The sequence below is a fragment of the Aphidius gifuensis genome, linkage group LG3 (assembly GCF_014905175.1).
Source record: "Aphidius gifuensis isolate YNYX2018 linkage group LG3, ASM1490517v1, whole genome shotgun sequence".
Taxonomy (NCBI): Eukaryota; Metazoa; Arthropoda; class Insecta; order Hymenoptera; family Braconidae; genus Aphidius; species Aphidius gifuensis.
The window spans coordinates 12236249-12256548 of NC_057790.1; the positions used below are offsets into that span (position 1 = coordinate 12236249).

The following is a 20300-nucleotide window of genomic DNA, read 5'->3' on the forward strand; positions in this document are numbered from 1 at the left end:
TGATATTAAGTTGAGCGAGTTATATTGTTTATATTTCGTTGAATTTGAAGTAGAAAGTGCTGACGTTTTATTTTTTTCAAACTATTTCTATAAACAAAATTAGAAATTTGATACCAAAGTGCGCGCGTCTTTACTCTTTTGTATATGAGTACCAAAGAAAAAAAATATTTCAGTCTTGAATAAGATTTCAGTCATAATGGTTGAATAAATTGTTGATGTTCAAGGATTTTATGAAACTGATCAAAGTTTTATTGTGAAAGAATTTGCAATAGCAAATTTGAATCAAGAAGATGATATCAAGTCGGTAGTATTCAAGCCTCCATGTGCCATGAGTACATTATCATCTGCTTGCAAACTGACAAATAATTGGTTAACAAACAATCATCATGGACTGTTATGGAACTCAGGAGATGTTGATTATGCTGAACATGGAAAAATTATAAATGATAGCCTTGAGTCATCAATTTACGTATATGTAAAAGGTCATGAGAAAAAAAAATGGCTCAGCAATATTTTAAAAGACGATAAAACTATTATTGATTTGATTGATATGGATTGTCCAGCGCATGGCAAACTACCAACTAAGGTATGTCAAAAAAACTATGTTCACCATCTGAGTTATCATCTCAATTTATGGACTCTTACTTGTGCATTGGATAATGTACAAAAATTGAGAGCATGGTTCCGAACTACCTGGGGATCAGTTTCATCATTGAAAAAATCGATTCAGCTATTTTGTCATCTTGAGAGTCTGGAAAAAATGGCAACAGAAGATATTGCAAATTTACCAGAGAGATATATTTTTCTGCTTACACCAAACTCAATTGATGCTGTATGGGACAAATTGCCAGAAAAATTTAAAACAAAAAAAGATTTTCTTCAATATAAACGCTGCATTGAACATTATCATTATCAAGACGAAAAATCAGATGAATTTGACGGGCCATCACCCATGATAAAAGATTGTACATTATGTCAAAATAAAAATAAATGAAAAAAAAAATTTTTTTAACATACATTGTTAGTTCATTTATTATAATAATAATTTTTAATTTTCAGTAAGGAGAAAATAATATATACAACAATTTTTCATGTACATTATTTGATTTATTTATTTTTTTTTTCTTTTACATATTATAAATATAGGATTGGTAAGTTTACAGGCATATATTAAACGAGCTTGCGTACTGAACCACTAATTGGATTATACTCAACAATTCGATCATGTAAAATCAAACAATAAGCTGATGTTTGAGCTGGAAATTGTGTTGTTGATTCAAATTCAAGTCGAATATCTACTGGTCCAGATTTTAAAAATTCATTTTGCTTTGAACAATCTATGACAATAAGTGGAGCTTCTTCCAAAAATTTTTGTCTTGTAAATAATGGTTGTGGTGTTTCTGTGTAATAGTAGGAAGCTTGGAAATATGCAAACATATCATATAATAATGAGAATTGATTATGAGCAAAATCAATATTTAAATTTCCATAAGGATATGATTGTGAATTTAAAAACAGCTTAACATCACGCAAGTTACAATGATCAGAAACACTTGAATTGTTTGTTACAGAGTTTTTTCGTTTTGTTTGGAAGCCTAAAATTATGTATCTCGGTTTTTCCAATTGTGTTGATGTTTTCACACTCCAATTTTGTTTTGTAGTTGCAGGTAATAGTGGATACTCGTACAATTCCCATGTACGAAAACTGATTGCTATGGATGGATCCTTGGCAATGTAATTTAAAAGTTGAATTTTCTGCTTATCAGACACTTTGATATATGGAACAATCCATTCCACTTTTTGAAGTTTAATTTGTATTTTTCGCCACTTTTCCTTCCGCAGGTTGTTCTTGTAGACAGGCATTCGCATCACTATTTGCTCTTATTAGGATGAGTTCATGTTTTGCATTGATAATTATTTTTATAATCTTCAGCAAATCCTAGCAGCAGGCTCAGTGGTATTGATATATCAAAAAATAACTCGAATCGAATAATGATTCTTCATCAGACATTAACCATCCAGCATTCTCCAATAATGATTTTTGATTTGGACTTAAGGAAATATATCCTTTCATTAGAGTCGTAAGACCAACATTTTGCTCCGATCAATTTCAATTGCATTTATCTCATAGCGAATTTCTTCAAACATGTGTGCTATTGCCATTCGTACCAATGAAGTTGTTTTGGCACAGATTTTCCGTCACTTGTAAGAAATCGTCCAGTAATATGTAGTGAACTTTTACTTGGTAGTACACATAAATCTTGATGTTGAATTCCAATCCGGATTTCATCGTTGTTATTGAATGTTGAAGAGCCGTAAGGCTGATGAGCATGTAACTCACAATGGGCAATCGATTCATCAAAAATGATCGGTTCTTGTATACTTAAAATTTCATCCATGGTATAATACAAAAAAAGCAACAAAATGACACTTTTATTTCCGTAGATGTTGTTGACGTGGACTGAGACCGAGACTCTTGAGAAACTGAATACTCTGATGTGTTATCGCTTTGCTTCCTTGCTTTTGACTGATTTTTTTTTGGCATAATGTCTCGCATTTATAGCTTTGCCCAATTATTTTATTATTATGTTTTTTTTCTTTTTTTTTTAAAAAAACGATGCCCATATTTTTTTGTCCTATTTGACACTTTTAATGTGTAGTCGAATTGTAATCGTTTCTCCACGGAAATTCACAATTTCACCATCCTGATCGACAATTTTTAATTGCAATTGATGTATTGCTTGCACTGTGACTGGCAGATAAATGACATGAGATGGTACTTCAACAATCTTATATCCAGGAGGCACAACTGGGAAAAATTCATGTATTGTGTGAACTTTGTGCTGATTCATATATGCACCAGTTGTTATGTTACACTGAATTTGGAGTGTATTGACCTTTAATATGGCAACAGGCAAGTCAGATTTATGTAGAATATCAGCTTCGAGGATTCGTTTTGTAAAGCCCAACAACCTTCCAATCGAGTCTTCTATTTCAAAATGAATACGTTTGTTACATTTAACCTCACTATGTAGTTCATTGTTATTTGGTTTAATACTAATAGTAACGTCATTCTGACATATTGCTTTTTGGATATAACTTTCAATATCCTCAATTTCATAACTTCCTGTTGGAATTGTAATCAGTTTACAACCTTCAATGTAGACTTTATTGTTACCAACGTCAATATTCGGTATAGAATTAAATGTTGTAAACTCAACAAGCCCAGCAACATAATTTTTATTTGCTGACAACTCAATCGGCGGGAAGTATTGTGTTTCAAGAGTCGATGACCTGCCTGACAATGTCAACGTAAATGAATCATCCATGACTAATGATTATTTTAGCATGTGTCATGATTATTTATAGTCTCTTGCCAGCCAGAAATTTGAGACATAGATGACCGCAAACAATTGTATTATAATTTTGATATTTTTCATAATTATATTTAATGCTACCAACACCGAGATAATTAATCAGTTTTTGTGGAGGCTTCAAATCACCAAAGTTATCGAAATAAATGGCATCATTGAGCCGTTTTTTGTTTGCAACCCAATTTGTACCAGCACCATCTTTATCATCAAGATTTACAATTGCTGACTCATTTTTACGAGGACCATTATTGGTAAACCATTTCTTATGAAAACTCCTCGGAAATAAGGAATTTTAAAAGCTTTGGCGTATTTGATGATATCAATATTTGTGAGAGCTCGATGTGGTAGCATTACAAGTTTTTTTTCTTATTTACTTTTTTTGCAGGCTTTAAAAAGAGACCTAGTCCTCTTTTGTAAGGAGATAAAAACCGCGATCACCACGAGCTAATCTTTTATCGAGCTTTGTACCCGGGCCACAATAATTATACTGTGGAACGTGTAATTCAAATGGCAGACTATTGATGATACTGTTCAACAGACCCTTCCCTTTTTTTTTTTTTTTTTTTTTTTTTGCACGTTGATGCTCAATCATTGTCTTTGAAGAACTAACTGCATTCAATAAAATCCCGAGTATTTATATGGTTTTACGTTAGTACAGATTAAGCTAGCAGCTTGTTCAGTTGTAAAAAAGAAACATGGAATTTCAAGAACAACCATTAAAGTTGCCAGTCATCAATTTTGATCAAATTGTGCAAAAAACTGCTCCAAAAAAACCATCTGAAAAAAGACATAGAAGTTTATTACCGAATAGTGTGAGAGGTGTATTTTGTGGACCTTCAAATTCTGGCAAAACAAACGTTCTTTTTGCAATAATAATTCACCCAAATGGATTAAGATTTGAGAATGTTTATGTGTATTCCAAATCGCTGAATCAGCCAAAGTACAAATTTCTCGAAAAATTTATTAATAATGTTGAAGAAATTGGTTATTTTCCATTCAATGAACATGAGAAAGTTATTCAACCTGAAGAGGCTAGACCAAATTCACTGATGATTTTCGATGATATATCTACAGAAAAACAAGATAATGTTCGAGCATTTTTTTGTATGGGTAGACATCAAGCAGTTGATAGTTTTTATTTATCTCAGACCTATGCTCACATACCCAAACATTTGGTGAGAGATAATGCCAATTTTTTTGTACTTTTTCGTCAAGATGAAAGAAATTTAAAGCATATATACAATGATCATGTAAATACTGACATGGAATTTGTGAAATTCCGCAATATATGCTCGACATGTTGGAATAAAGATAAATATGGATTCCTTGTGATTGACAATTAATAATGGCCGATACAGGAGAGGTTTTGATTGTTATATTAACATTACAAACGATTCTGCTGAAAATACAGTTTCTCCCTCTGCTACCACCACTGGTACATCTACTATCTAAAAAAATATCAGATAATTTAGAGTAATATTATACGATATATAGTAAAAATTCCAAAATAAAAGACAGTAGGATTGTGTACTGTGAACTGTCAACAGCATCATTATATATCATGAAGCATACAAACTTACATGCTGAAAAATCATTATTGCATGAAATTAAAAAAGCAAGTGACTCTATAAGACGTAAACATAAATTAATTAAATATGGTCGAGTTGAAAATGAAAGAATAACAAGTGAGGTGTTTGGACCTATAACTGAGCCTTTAAAAAAAATGCTAGCAGATGTATCAAAACAAAAACCAGCACCAAGTTCCAGTAAAAATCAAGCAGAAAAAAAAATAATGCTCAAAGAAAAGAAGAAGAATACACGACAGAAGAAGAAGAATACGAGACAGAAAGAACGAAAAATCAATATTGACAAATAATGACGAAAAAATTGATATTGATCCGTTAACTTTTCATAAGAATAATGTTAGTGATGTTGATGATGATGACACAGACGAAGATATAACGGAGAAAAAAAAAAAAATTTGGATGATGAAGAAGCACCTTGAAAGGCAAAAATCAATAAATTCTCATGACAAGGCTCATAATACAATGTACACCATTCAAAAATTAAAAAACAATAAATTATTGTTTGGTAATTCAATGATTGAAATAAAAAATCATCATATTTATGTGAAAGATAAAATTTATCCGGCTACTCAAGGTCTCTTGGAGTTATTATTTCAACAATCACCTAATGCATCTATTATTCGGAAAGTTGATCGAGAAATTTTTATTGAAATTATAAAATTAACAAATGCACATCGTAAAAATTTCAAACCTGATGGTGCATTTCTGACAAACAGAACACAAAAATATAAAAATTATGTATCACTGTTTGTCAAATCTTTGAGAAAACAAAAAGTAGAGAGCAAAAAAGGTTCAGCACTTGTATTACCAAAATACAAAACACTACAAAAAAATAAGAAAATAAATAATACAAATTATATATATTGGGATGATCCCAATGAGCTTGTCAATCGTCTTCAATTACTTGTAGCTTCAGAAAAAACTGGCAATAATAGTCACGCTAATGAAATTCTTTCAATTATTGAAGAATTAAGAGAAGCTGGTATTATTTGTTAATATTTATGTTCATTCAGTCTTTAATGTACAGTCATTAAAAGGACATTGGAGTGGAATAATGTCTAGTGTTGATATATTCGGACGTCAATTATCAAATAAACGAAAATATTCTATCGGAGGAAAAAGTGATGGCGATACAATAAGAGGACCACCTGGAGAAGGTTTCAAATTTACAGAAGACGGAAATTATGACATTGCAGAAAAAAATTATGTCACATTGCCGATGCTCAAGACATGAATGATGCTGTCTCAAAAAAAGTAGCACTGATTCTAATTAAAAATGAAACTAATAATCTACTTAGAATAATGCAAGAAGATAGTCAAAAATATATCACTGAAGTCATTAGTAAACTGACAATCAAAGTGGACACATTGCAAAAAAGTGTTGAAAAATCACGTCATACATTAGATGAGCTGAGTACAGAAGTTGCAAGTATATCTCACTATTTGACAGAAAATTTGGGAGTTCGTTTAGAAAATCAAAAATAAAAATGAATAAAACAAAAAAAAATAATAAAAAAGAAGACAATAACTATTTGAGAAGCGTTGTGGCACATGAGCTACACAAGCCTGCTCGCAGATATTAGACAAAAGAGTGCAAAGGATGTTACTGCAGCGATGAAATCTGTTTTCCTGAAAGGTCGATATCCAAAAAAACATTTACATGTCGATCAAGGCAAAGAATTTTACAACAGTGAATTTAAGAATCTCATGAAAAAACATATAGTACTTTAAAAGCAAGTATAGTCGAAAGGTTTAATAGAACCCTGAAAAATCAAATGTGGGAAAGATTTACATTCCAAGGCAGTTATAAATGGTTGACTATACTTCCTGAATTGATTAGAAATTATAATAATACAAAGCACAGAACTATAAAAATGAAACCAAAAAATGTAACTAAAAACAATGAAAAGGATATATTGAGGGAAATATATCATAATCAAAATCCAATGTTTTGTGTCACATCAAAGTTGAAAAGAAAATTTAAAATTGGTGATAAAGTGCGAATAAGTAAATATAAAAAAATTTTCGAAAAAGGCTACACTCCCAATTGGACAACTGAAGTTTTTACAATCACAAAAGTATTGAATACAATACCGATAACTTACAAGCTTGCTGACTATCAAGATAACAATGTTGAAGGATGTTTTTATCAAGAAGAACTGAGTCCAGTACGCTATCCAGATATATATCTTGTTGAAAAAATTTTAGAAAAACGTAAAAATAAAGTACTTGTAAGATGGTTAGGTTTCGATTCTGAACATGATACATGGGAAAATGAATCAGAATTATGAATAATTATATTTACAATGTATATAGGTATAAGAATTTTTTAATAAAAAATTATAACAAAATAAATTTTTTCAAATGTAATTTATTTATTGAATATTGTGTGTATAGGCTTAGGCCAATTTTCTAATAATACAACTTGATTATTTTCTCCAATACATTGTAATGTTAAAACTCTTCTTTTAATACCATCCTCTAATTCAAGGAACTTTTTTTTATTATAAAAATAATATTCAGCATCATTTTTAGGTAAGAAAACAGTATATTTATTATTTATTTCGACTGATAGTCTTGCACCAGACTTTTTTCCACAGTAACTTTGAATTTTTGTCACAGCATAGTAAACATCTTTTGTCAAATCTTTCAATAATTTACAATTTTTTGAAAGTCGCTTAGTCTTGGTGTTTATCAGTTTTATATTATAATCATTTTTTTTGTCTAGATAATAATAATTATATTTGAAGAAGAGCTCACAAACTTTTTCTAATTTTTTCGTTTTATGAGAAAATGAACTCACATTTGTTGTATTTTCCTCCCAAAAAAAGAAGATCCAAGCATCCATCGATCGCTGCTTTCTCGATTTTTGTAAAATAATCATTATTTTTCATAAACTTGGCGATTCTGCTGGGTAGAAAGACATTAAATTCATCATTTAATGTAGCCATAACTCCATTGTATTCATTATGAATCTTCTGTAGAGCTGTTACTTTGTACTCTCTATTAACCTCCAACTCAGACATTTTTTTGACATCCAATTTGCTTTCCATTTTAGCAACATTATTTAATTGTTGTTCCATTTCTATTGAATGCTGTTTTTCTACAAACATTTTAATTTCAAGCAAATAAATATGTATAAAATATAATACTAATTATCAATGTATATATATATATATATTATTAAATTGCTTTCTTACCTTTCCTTACAGTCTTGATATTCGAATGATAAAATTTCAGAAAAACTTCTCGTTTATATAAGGATAAATACAATAGAATGGTAGAAGGAGTACCTATTCAAATGACACGTATTTAGAGTCAGCAAATTCTTACGTGCATATTAATTAATATTTATTTTTTATCATAAACAATTAAATACTACGACAGCATTTTATTAGTTTATATTTGAAAATTCCACGTATCAAGAGTCAGCTAATTTTTTTGCAAAGTTGTATTTATATATACATAGGTCGATTTGAAAATGACACGTATGGAGAGTCAGCAAATTTTTTTCGCAAAATTGTATTTTAAAAATATTTATGTATGGTACATGAAACTTGAGAAGTCCTACAAATAACCTTCGATAGCTCAGTTGGCAGAGCACTGGACTGTAATTGCATATTGTTATAAACAATTTAAAAAGTTATCCATTGGTCATTGGTTCGAACCCGGCTCGAAGGAATGTTTTTTTGTTATTTAATGAGACAGGACATGAGACATGAGACTTGAGACTTGAGCTATGCCCCAGGACATGGGACACGATGAATCGCATGTTAAAATAACAAAATTTAATTTTTCCGGTCAAGTCTGTATTACCGACGCATGACAATTGGGTATTTACACCATCAATGATATATGGGACATAAGATCTAAGACATACGACATGGGACATGAGAAATTGCACTTTAAAATGACAAAATTTTTCCAAATCTGTATTCCCGACGCGTGACAATTGAGGATTTCACACCATCAAATGACAAATTTCTTTACCATCTCTGCATTATCAACAACTGGGAATTTAAATGACAAATTTCTTTATCATCTCTGCATTATCAACAACTGGGAATTCAAATGAAAAATTTCTTTACCATCTCTGTTTTACCGACCGAGTTGCAAACTCCTAATCCAAATAAACTTAGTAATATTTTAAATTTTGAGATACCTAAAAATAAACGAGAACTTCAACAATTTTTAGGTATCTGCAATTATTACAATAAGTTTAGTTTTGCACACTCATAATTCTTGGACCCATTAAGAAATTTACTTAAAAATAATAATGTATGGAATTGGAATGAAAAACATACTGTAGCATTTGAATTATTAAAAGAAAATTTTATGAAAATTAATTGTCTGCATCATTACGATTTTACTAAAATATTAATGGTGCAAACTGATGCATCGGATAAAGGGTTGTGCGGTATATTATATCAGTATGATGAAAATAACAAACCAAAATTAATTTCAGTAGTAAGCCGTTGTTTAAAAATGTCAGAGATGAACTATAACACGACTGAAAAAGAATTGTTAGCTGTCGTATTTGCACTAAATAAATATCGTGTTTTCTTAATTAATAAGCGTTTTAAAATAATAACTGATCATCAATCACTGACGTTTATCAATATCATTCAGGCAGGATTGCGAGATGGAATCTTATTCATCAAGAATACGATTTTGATGTAGTGCATTGTAAGGGTAGTGATAATATAATAGCGGATTTTGAGTCTAAATATTTTGATATACCGACAACTTGTGAAGTAATCAATGAATCATCAATTGAAAAAAATATTAATTTATTAAAGGTAGATAAGAATGTTACTAATGATTTGCATAATATAATCAAGTTACAAGGTCAAGATAAACATTTAATTGAATATTTGGAATCAAAATCAAGCTTAAACAATATAAAATTTAAAAATTATCAGGGTATATGGTTTCATAGACCAGTTAGTAATGGTAATTGGTTATTGATAGTACCAGAGTTGATACGAGAAAAATTAATTAAAGCTGAACATGATAAAATTAATCACGGTGGTTTATATAAAACATTATGTGACGAACCTTTCGTGAATTCGTGATACTTTATAATATTCACAATAGGTTCAAATACCACAATGTTAAAACTTGTCGCCGGCTCAGTTCTGGTAGGTGGTTCAGGGTTCTCCAATTAATAAAATAATGCAAATCAATTAAAATTACAGTGTTTTTAAATGACAATCAATTACTCAAAATCTTTGATAACGAAAAGTGACTCGTCCAGTACGTTGAATTAAGCAACTTTACAATCTTCAGTTATTCAATTATATTATTCAATTATAACATTTAGTTATCTCAATTACCCAATTTAATAACTCAATTTAATAACTCAATTTAATTATCAAATAACAATATTCAATTATCCAATTACAATATTCAATTATTCAATTATCCCGATTTTACTTGACTTTACTCGTAGTTTCGTGGTTTCTTGATATCGTGAATCCCCGCGATGTACGTGCCCAAGATCCCGTGGTTTCGTAAGTCCCCGCGGTGTACGCGCCCTGGATCTCACTACTGGTCTAGTTAACTCTTTTTTCTTAATTACTCATACCCCGTTCCCAGTGGTAATTGTAATTAATTGTAGGCAGTCCGTTGCCGGTTCTGCCGCTAAGTAGTCCGTTGCCGGTACTACCACCTGGTCTAATTGTAGTCCGTTGCCGGTACTACTTTTCTCTCTCACACACACACACACACACACACTATAGAACAATATCGTGGGGGTAAGCGGGCTTACCACTGAGCATACCACGATTTGCTGCTCTGGGGGTCTCTGTACTTGCCACCGTTTCCAGTTGGCAAAGAGCTAAAACCAGAGCATTTATTCTGTACAAAAATAGCCAACTTTTCCTTGCTACACGCTCCCGGTTAAGCAAAGCGTGTATACTGGGCGGCTGTGAAAAAGCCAAACGGTGCGTAGCCCTCTGGCGTCAGTCACCCAAACTCATCATTTACAAATATATTATTTTTTTTACATTGTGACATAGTCACAATTAGCAGTAATAAAAAACAATTTTTGGTTTAAATATCTTGAACGTAAAGTCAAGAAGGTATTAAAAACATGTGATACGTGCCAAAGAGTTAAATATTTAAATGTTAACATTGAAGGTGATTATGAAAATATTAAAAGTAATAAACCAGGTGATTTAGTTACAGTAGATTACTATGGGCCCTTACCCCCTACGATTTTGATAATATGAGCTTTTTTTGGTTGATTTTAGGCTGAAATTAAGCCTCTAATTTTTTTAGATTTTTTCATTAATTTTTCTAGACTCCAACATCTTAAATATCACTATTTTTGCAATTTCTCAAAAAAGACCATTTTTTTCTTTCTGAATTCTTTTTCACAGAATCAAGTACACAATACACGCATTTTAAGCACAGCAAAAATCTGGGTCCAGAAATATAAATGTTTTTTTTTTTTTTTTGAAATTTTTATTTTCAGCAATTTTTATTTTCTAAAAATGCCGAAACAGAAAATTTACCAAGGGAAAATCTAGATTTATTTTATTTTTTTGAAATCAAAAACTTATATATTATAAACTTATATTCATTTTCGAAAAAAAAATTTTTTTTCTGGAAACAAAAAATTTTTTTGCTGAAAAAAAAAAATTTTTTAAATAAATAAAAAATATTAATATTTCTGGACCCAGATGTGGTGTTTTGCTGTGCTTAAAACACGTATATTGTGTACCTGATTCTGTGAAAAAAAATTCAGAAAAAAAAAAATGGTCCTTTTTGAGAAATTGCAAAAATAGTGATATTCAAGATGATGGAGTCTAGAAAAATTAATGAAAAAATCTAAAAAAATAAGAGGCTCAATTTCAGCCTAAAATCAACCAAAAATAGCTCATATTATCAAAATCGTAGGGGGTCAGGCAGATGACTCCGTGATTTGACTAAGAATGCCCCATATATATATATATATACTTATATATAAATATATGTATGTGTAGACGTGCTTTTGAGGTCCATTTCAGTCATTTATCCAGGACTGCGAGGGCGTTTCTGCATTTTGAGGACGGTCCCCGTTATTTTTTAGGTGACGACGTTAGTTTAAGGACCGTTCTCAAAAAAAATATTTTATTCTGGAATTATTTCAAGACCCTCAATTTTTTTCAATAATTTTCAGGGACGGTCCTCAAAATGCAGAAATGTCCTTAAAATGAAAAAGGCATAGATTTTGAGGACAGTCCCAAAAAAACGTATTTAGTTTAAGAGCAATTTTGGGGACATTATTTGATCAGTCAGGATTTCGAACTTGTAAATTTCCAAAAGCTAGTTCTATTATTATGATTAATCTGGTATTACTTTTCAATAGTCATACATATAATAGTTCAATATCATACTAGATTTTTCTCTGATGTATTAGTTAAGAATATTATTTTAATATTAAAGAATTGAGTACAGATGATACTCACTAATAACTGTATAAGTATATTAATTATTCGAGTCAATTTATGAGAATAGTAAATAATACTTCTTGCAGTTTTATTTTGAATATTCAAACCGATATAAAAAAAACTAATTTTTTTTTTTTTTTTAAATTAAGTCTGAACATTGAGGACAAAAAAATGGAATGGATAGAAATGTCAAATAATAATCATAATAACTTGCTGCTTAGATTTTGATTAAAAATCTAATCATTCCATTCTCTCATACCATTTTTTTGTACTCAATGATCAAGACTTAATTTTTAAGTGGTGTTTAACTCGAAAATTGTTTGAAGACAGTTTTACCAGAATACATGCTATTTTAGCATTGTCAGTTTGTCACTATCCCAAACTGACAAAATTATTGTTGAATAAGTTCTGTCAAAAATAATAAATATGCAACGAGATAGAGATATAAAATAGAATTTATTTACAACTTGCTGCTTGGATTTTCATTATCAAGATATTTTATTTTATTAATTTAATTAAATTGCGAATTAGTACTAAGTGTATATCCGAAAATATACAAAATAAGTAGTTTGAGGACAGTCCCTGAATTCGCCGTTATATCAAAGGACTGGTCCTCAAACTGCAAACTGTCCTCAAAATACTGATCTCGTCAATGTTTGATATACATATACACTTAGTACTAATACGCAATCTAATTAATTTAATAGAATAAATTGATTTTTACAATGAAAATCCAAGCAGCAAGTTATTATAAATTGTATTTTATACCATAAACGGGTTGATTATTGAGTTTTTTTTTTTAACAAAATGTATCCAACATCAATTTAGTCAGTGTGAAAGAATGACAAACTCATGACGTGAAAACGTCATGTGTTGTATGTACATTCATCTCTGAGAAATTATTGTTTATTCTTTTTTTTATTATTGCGTACTTAATCATTGACACTTAATTTTTTAGTGGACTTACACTTAAACGGTGTTTGAAGACATTTTTCCAGTATTCATACTATTTCAACATCATTCTGGCAGAATTAGTGATGGATGAGTTTTGTCATAAAAATAATGAATATGATACAGGTAAGGGATGTAAAATAAAATTTATAATAACTTGCTACTTAGATTTTCATTGTAAAAATAATTTTATTACATCAAAATGATTAAAATCGCTAATTAGTACTAAGTGTATATCTAATATATACAAAATCAGTATTTTGAGGACAGTCCCTGAATTCAATGTTACATCAATAGACTAGTCCTCGAACTACGATATGCACAAATTCATATATTATACGTATAAGTATATAAATTCGTGCATATCATAGTTTGAGGACTAGTCCATTAATATAACAGCGAATTTAAGGACTGTCTTTGCACCACTGATTTTGTATATTTTCAGATATACACTTAGTACTAATTCGCAATTAAATTAATTTAATATAATAAAATGACTTTTACAATGGAAATCCAAGCAGCAAGTTATTATAAATTTCATTTTACATCTCTATCTCGTTGCATATTCAGTACTTTTATAACAGAGCTTATTCAACGATAATTCTGCCACTTTGGGATATTGACAAATCCATGATGTTGAAATAGCATGGATTCTGGAAAAAAGTCTTCGAACAATGTTTGAGTGGAAGTCCACTAAAAAATTGAGTTTAATGATTAAGTACGCGATAAGAAAAAAAATATTTAACAATAATTTCTCAAAGATGCATGTGCATGCAACACAGTCACGGCATGAGTTCGTCATTAGTTCATACTGACTAAATTGTTGTTCGATGCATATTGTTATAAGGAAAAACTCAATGGTTAACCTGTTTATGGTATTGAATACAATTTATAATAACTTGCTGCTTAGATTTTCATTGTAATAATCTTTTTATTTCATTAAATTAATTAAATTGCGAATTCGTACTAAGTGTATATCTGAAAATGTACGAGATCAGTATTTTAAGGACAGTCCTTAATTTATCGTCTCAAACTATATTAGCACACCATATTATAGCATGAACATGAATTTGTATTGCAGTCCATCGAATATAGCCTCGGTGAATCTGATTGTCCTCGAACTACTGATTTTGTATATTTTTAGATAACACTTAGTAGTAATTCGCAATTAAATTAACTTAATATAATAAAATGACTTTTACAATGGAAATCCAAGCAGCAAGTTATTATAAATTTGATTTTACATCACTATCTCGTTGTATATTCAGTACTTTTATAACAGAACTACACTTACATGAAAAATCATTGTTAATTTTTTTTTTTATTATTTTGTACTTTATCATCGAGACTGAATTTTTTAGTGGACCTCCACTCAAACATTGTTTGAAGACATTCTTCCATAATCTATGCTATTTCTACGTCATTTCTATTTCTACAAATTTTGTTTCTATCAGTACAAATAAGTCTACGTCTATCTCATTTAAATAGAAATTAATTTTTTGAACAAATTTTTCTTTAGAGGAATCATGTAATTGTTAATTGAACATTTACTATTGCTGAAAGATCGAGTACACTAAAACTTCAATTCATATATATCGTCTTTATAGAAACGTCCCCAAAATATCTTATCTATAGTTTTTCGCTTTGATGCAAAAATCAATATTCCAGAAAAAAAAAAAATAACGGCCACATTAATATACCCCCACCCTATCCTCTGAAAAATGTCCTCAAAAGCATGCCAACACAAACATATATATAAGTGTATACAATGGTTAAAAAATTTGTCTTGAAATCGTACATTATCTCAGACTCGGTAGAGTCTCTCGCCAAATTTACCGCGCAAGACCCTATTATAAGATTTGATCAGCGGTCTGTGACGTCACGATTTTTAATTTTTGTTTTATCTCCTTAATTAATGTTAGAAAAAAAAAGCTAAAAATACTTTCACTATATATATCGAGGCCTCTCTTTCTAATAAGCCAACTCTCGATTTTTTCTACCGAATATTTGAAAAGAGATACAACTCAATAAAAGCCAGGTAACAAATATTACTAAAAAATAAATTTTCAAGTTGAAATGTCCACATTTCTTCGGATACGTCGCGCCATATCCCGCACCTATCCCTTCTCCTAAATTTTCTCTTCTCATGTGTTGGTTATCTTACCATCTTTTGCACTTTTTGTTTTGAGTGGTACAGCAAATGCATACTTGGAAAAATTATCAATTATTGTAAGTATAAACTTATAATTTTCATTTACGGAAGCATATGCACTCATGTCGACAAGATCACATTGCCATGTTTCATCGAGAGCTCTAATGTCAACATGTCTACGTTGATAATATCTGCGAGCAGGCTTGTGTAGTTCATGTGCCACAACGCTTCTCAAATAGTTATTGTCTTCTTTTTTATTATTATTTTCTGTTGTTTTATTCATTTTTATTTTTGATTTTCTAAACGTACTCCCAAATTTTCTGTCAAATAGTGAGATATACTTGCAACTTCTGTACTCAGCTCATCTAATGTATGACGTGATTTTTCAACACTTTTTTGCAATGTGTCCACTTTGATTGTCAGTTTACTAATGACTTCAGTGTTATATTTTTGACTATCTTCTTGCATTATTCTAAAAAGATTATTAGTTTCATTTTTGATCATAATCGGTGCTACTTTTTTTGAGACAGCATCATTCATGTCTTGAACATCGGCAATGTGACATAATTTTTTTTTCTGCAATGTTATAATTTCCGTCTTCTGTAAATTTGAAACCTTCTCCAGGTGGTCCTCTTATTGCATCGCCATCACTTTTCCTCCGATAGAATATTTTCGTTTATTTGATAATTGACGTCCGAATATATCAACACTAGACATTATACCACTCCAATGTCTTTTTAATGACTGTACATTAAAAACTGAATGAACACATATATTAACAAATAATACCAGCTTATCTTAATTCTTCAATAATTGAAAGAATTTCATTAGCGTGACTATTATTGCCAGCTTTCTCTGAAGCTACAAGTAATTGAAGACGATTGACAAGCTTGTTGGGATTGAAATATCGTAGCCGGATTATTCACTGAACATAAATATTTTGTCCTATTAAATAATCCTGCTTGATATATAATTAATTAAACCCAATTTACCCTGCTCACTTAAAAAAACAATAGGTGGGTTTGGGAAGACAATCGCGTAATTTAGGAAGGGTGAATGACACCTGAAATGAACACGAAAATTGTAACACAAACACAAATATAATTTAACCATTAAATAATTAAGACAACACAAGATATTTAATAATCGGACAAAATATTAATTTTATTCATAAAGAACGCCATGAATTGAATTAATTATTACAAAAAAAAACTTAATTTTCTATGAATTATAAAATATTAAAAACACCCGAAATTTACTTAAAACAAAGGCCCCACGCGTCGATAATTTAGAGAGAGAAATCAAGTTAAAATACGGGGTCAGTGATTAGAAATATTAAGAAAACGACCCGTCAATTAAATATTACGCGACCCGGTGAGTAATCAACTAGATTGAGACCATTCACCCATCACTGGATTTCACATAGAAAAGCTTCACAAACGCCACCATCGGAAAAAAAACGCCTTAATGAGAACATATGTATACCTCTGAATACGGGTGCTGCACCCGTATTCAGAGGATGTTCTCATCAGGACGTTTTTTCCCCGTGAATACGGGTGCAGCAATAACTCCCGCAATACGGCAGTCCAATTCACAGGGCAAATTTTTTACAATTTAGGGCTTTTTTTTGCTGGTGATGGCGCTTGTCAATTTTTTTTTATATAGATTTCACATACAAGAGCTCCACAAGCACCGCCAGTGGAGGAAAAAAGCCCTAAATTGTAATGTTGTGAATCAGAGTTGCCAGACTTGGCCCCTGGCTTGTCAATTTGGCTCTTAAAATTTTGAATTTGGCGCTTGGGGGCCATCATGGCCCCTTGACCGATGATCGGTAATCTTTTTTTTTTTTTTTCGCCGCAGATGGCTTCGCTCTGTGTGGCCTGATTTTTTGATTGGTTCAACTTACAAACACAAAGGCAAATATATGTAGAATACGTATATGTATATACAGCGTTTCTTTCTTCCTCTAAAATCTTAGTATTACAAACAATCTACTATTTTCAATTTTTTTAATGTCGCTCATCGACTTTGAATATTTTCCATTTAAAATACATGTAAGCAAAGTGTTTATTTTATACTTTTGTTCATAATTTTTTAAGCTAGAGTTGGTAATACGACCATTCTCAAAAAGCTTTGAAATACATATTGAAAAAAAAATTTTTGATCAACTGTTTCGTGGCTAGAGAACTTTATAAACGTTTATTCCTAAAAAAACGATAATTTATTTATTCGAAGACCTCTGAGCATTCATATAAAACCAAAAATTCGGCATATAAATTATAGGGTCTAAAGCTTTTTTATTAAGCTTTTTAAATAATCATCTTGAATTGAAATATATTGATTATTATAAAAGTTATGATTTTTTGAAACACTGAAAAAAAACAATGTTATTTGTGCAATTTTTTTATAAACGAATGAATGCTGTTTTCGGTTAGGTGTTTCAAAAAATCATAACTTTCGAAATAATCAATATATTTCAATTCAAGATGATTATTTAAAATGCTTAATTAAAAAGCTTTAGACACTATATCTTATATGCCGAATTTTTAATTTTATATGAATGCTCAGAGGTCTTCGAATAAATGCATTATCGTTCGTTTAGAAATAAACGTTTACGTAGTTTTCTAGCCGCGAAACAGATGATTAAAATTTTTTTTTCACATATTTTTAAGCTTTCGAATGGTCGTATTACCAAGTCTCTAGCTTAAAAATTGATGAAGTTATGAACAAAAGTATAAAATAAACACTTTGCTTACATGTATTTTAAATGGAAAATATTCAAAGTCGATGAGCGACATTAAAAAAAAAAAAAAAAAAAAAATTGAAAATAGTAGATTGTTTGTCTTGTTGAATACTAAGATTTTAGGGGGTGGGAGAGAAGAAAAAAAATTTTTTTTTTTTTTTGAAACGGTCTAATATACATAGTAAATACTAATACCTAAGTTGTACATAAACATACCATCAGGCGTCACACACATCAACTGAAAACCATCTGAAGAATGGACAAAGTTCTGTCTAATCATATAATAAACAAATAGAAATCATAATATAATATATTATCATAATATACACATATATTTATATTTTTAAATTTTGAAATGACAAAAAAAAACAAAAGCTGATAATGACAGAGTTTATCAAAAAGACTGGGAGAAATTATCAGAATTCAAAGGTTAGTGTTTACACAAGAATAATTGTAATTAATAATAATTGTTCTTTTATTATTATTTTTATCATCATCATCATGTTTTTTATATATTTATTGTCATTTATAAATCTTAGGATGGCTCAAAGAATGTCCTCCAAAACACAGAATTAATAATCAAAAACAGCAAGCATATTGTACCTGATGCAACATAGCTCTGAGATGTCACAAAAACTCAATTAAAAGACATAGTGAAATGCTCGTAGCTCTTATACGAGTAAAAATGTATATGCGTGTCCATCAAATATGTTGCAAAAGCTATGTACCAAGTGAAGATATTCTTCATCGTTTTAATGCAAAAATGTATGAAAAAAAAAATCTAGAAGATGATACACAAGAAATGGTTAATAATTTACAAGTTCTTGAAGCATTCGAAATTTTTGACGAGGCTGTAAAAAATAATATGCAATGAAACATTAAAATGATAATATTAATAATATTAAAATAATAACATGTGCTATCAGTAACCAAAAATTACGTATTTTTAAAATAAAAATAATATATTTAATAATATATATAAAGAATATATATATTATATATATATATATTTTTTTTTTTTCAAAAAAAAAAAAATATGTTGGTGCACCATAGCTGGAAGTTGGTATGATCATTGAGTTGACCACCATGAGTATTATTAAAAAAAAAAAAATATGCAATAGTATATTAATTATTACACTTTATAATTATATGAAATATATATTAATAAAAATAATAAAAAAATAATAAAAAAATTTTCCTGTATGTGTTTTTCTTAATAAAAATAAGGATGAGGCTATTTGCACCCATCCCGTGAACGTACGTGTGTTTAGATACACGTTAAATTCACGTCAGATTCACGTAGAAACACGTAAATCCCTAGACAATATTGTCAGTCAATCAATCTAGTAACATATTTTTTTTGACGTGTGCTTACGTGAATTTAATTTTTTGGCGTGCATTTACGTGAATTTAATCGTTCTTTTTAATGATATTGTTACGAATATGAAGTTAATCGCTCCCTCCTCCCTTATGATAGACAGAGACAGACAATAGAATTAGTTAAGAACAAATGACGACCTTAGTAACGGGAAAGAGATGAGAAAAAGAGTTAAGTTGGCAGTTGCAATAGAATAGCAAATGAATAAAGACCTATTAGTTTAAATAGAAAAAAGAGATATCATTTATTTTAACCCTAAAACGTAACATTGGTGTCAGAAGAAAAATTAAAAATAAAATAGAAAGAAAGGATTAAATAATAATATAAAAAATATAAATTCATTAAGTTATTTGAATTGAGTTTTATTTTATTTTTAAAATAGTGAAACGCTCACAGAATTAATATCAAAAATAAAAATACAAAGAAAATAACGTGATTAATAAAAAAAAAAAAAGTGATTAATATTTGAATCAATATTAAAAAAGTGACAAACGCATCTGAATTAAAATGGCAAAAAATTTACAAGAATTCGACGATAAATTAAATGCATTTAGAAATTTAATCAGAAAGGAACTAGAAGAATCAAGAAAAATAATGAGAGAAGAAATATACAGTTATTTAGAGAAAATAATTCACATCAAGAAAATAATAATTATAATAATAACAAATATAAGTACCAT

The 20300-nt window shown here is 29.7% G+C and overlaps 2 protein-coding genes across 2 annotated transcripts; both read right to left on the minus strand.

Annotated features, from left to right (window-relative positions):
* Positions 1-1170: 1170 nt before the first annotated feature.
* LOC122850905 lies at positions 1171-1869 on the minus strand. Its single transcript, XM_044149960.1, has one exon. The coding sequence runs from the start codon at positions 1867-1869 to the stop codon at positions 1171-1173; it is 699 nt and encodes a 232-aa protein (XP_044005895.1).
* Positions 1870-7331: 5462 nt separating this feature from the next.
* On the minus strand, positions 7332-8192 carry LOC122850907. The gene is made up of 3 exons (XM_044149961.1): positions 8161-8192; positions 7764-8063; positions 7332-7684 (listed from the first exon to the last, which is right to left on the minus strand). The coding sequence occupies exons 2-3, from the start codon at positions 8041-8043 to the stop codon at positions 7332-7334; spliced, it is 633 nt and encodes a 210-aa protein (XP_044005896.1). The 5' UTR covers positions 8044-8063; positions 8161-8192.
* Positions 8193-20300: the final 12108 nt, after the last annotated feature.

Bases quoted from the DNA above. Each gene is read 5' to 3' on its own strand.
- LOC122850907 (XM_044149961.1), bottom strand. From the start codon at position 8,043: ATGGAACAACAATTAAATAATGTTGCTAAAATGGAAAGCAAATTGGAT. The intron at 7,685-7,763 runs GTGAGTTCATTT...ATTATTATCTAG, and splicing joins GGGAGGAAAATACAACAAAT to ACAAAAAAAATGATTATAAT.
- LOC122850905 (XM_044149960.1), bottom strand. From the start codon at position 1,869: ATGCGAATGCCTGTCTACAAGAACAACCTGCGGAAGGAAAAGTGGCGA.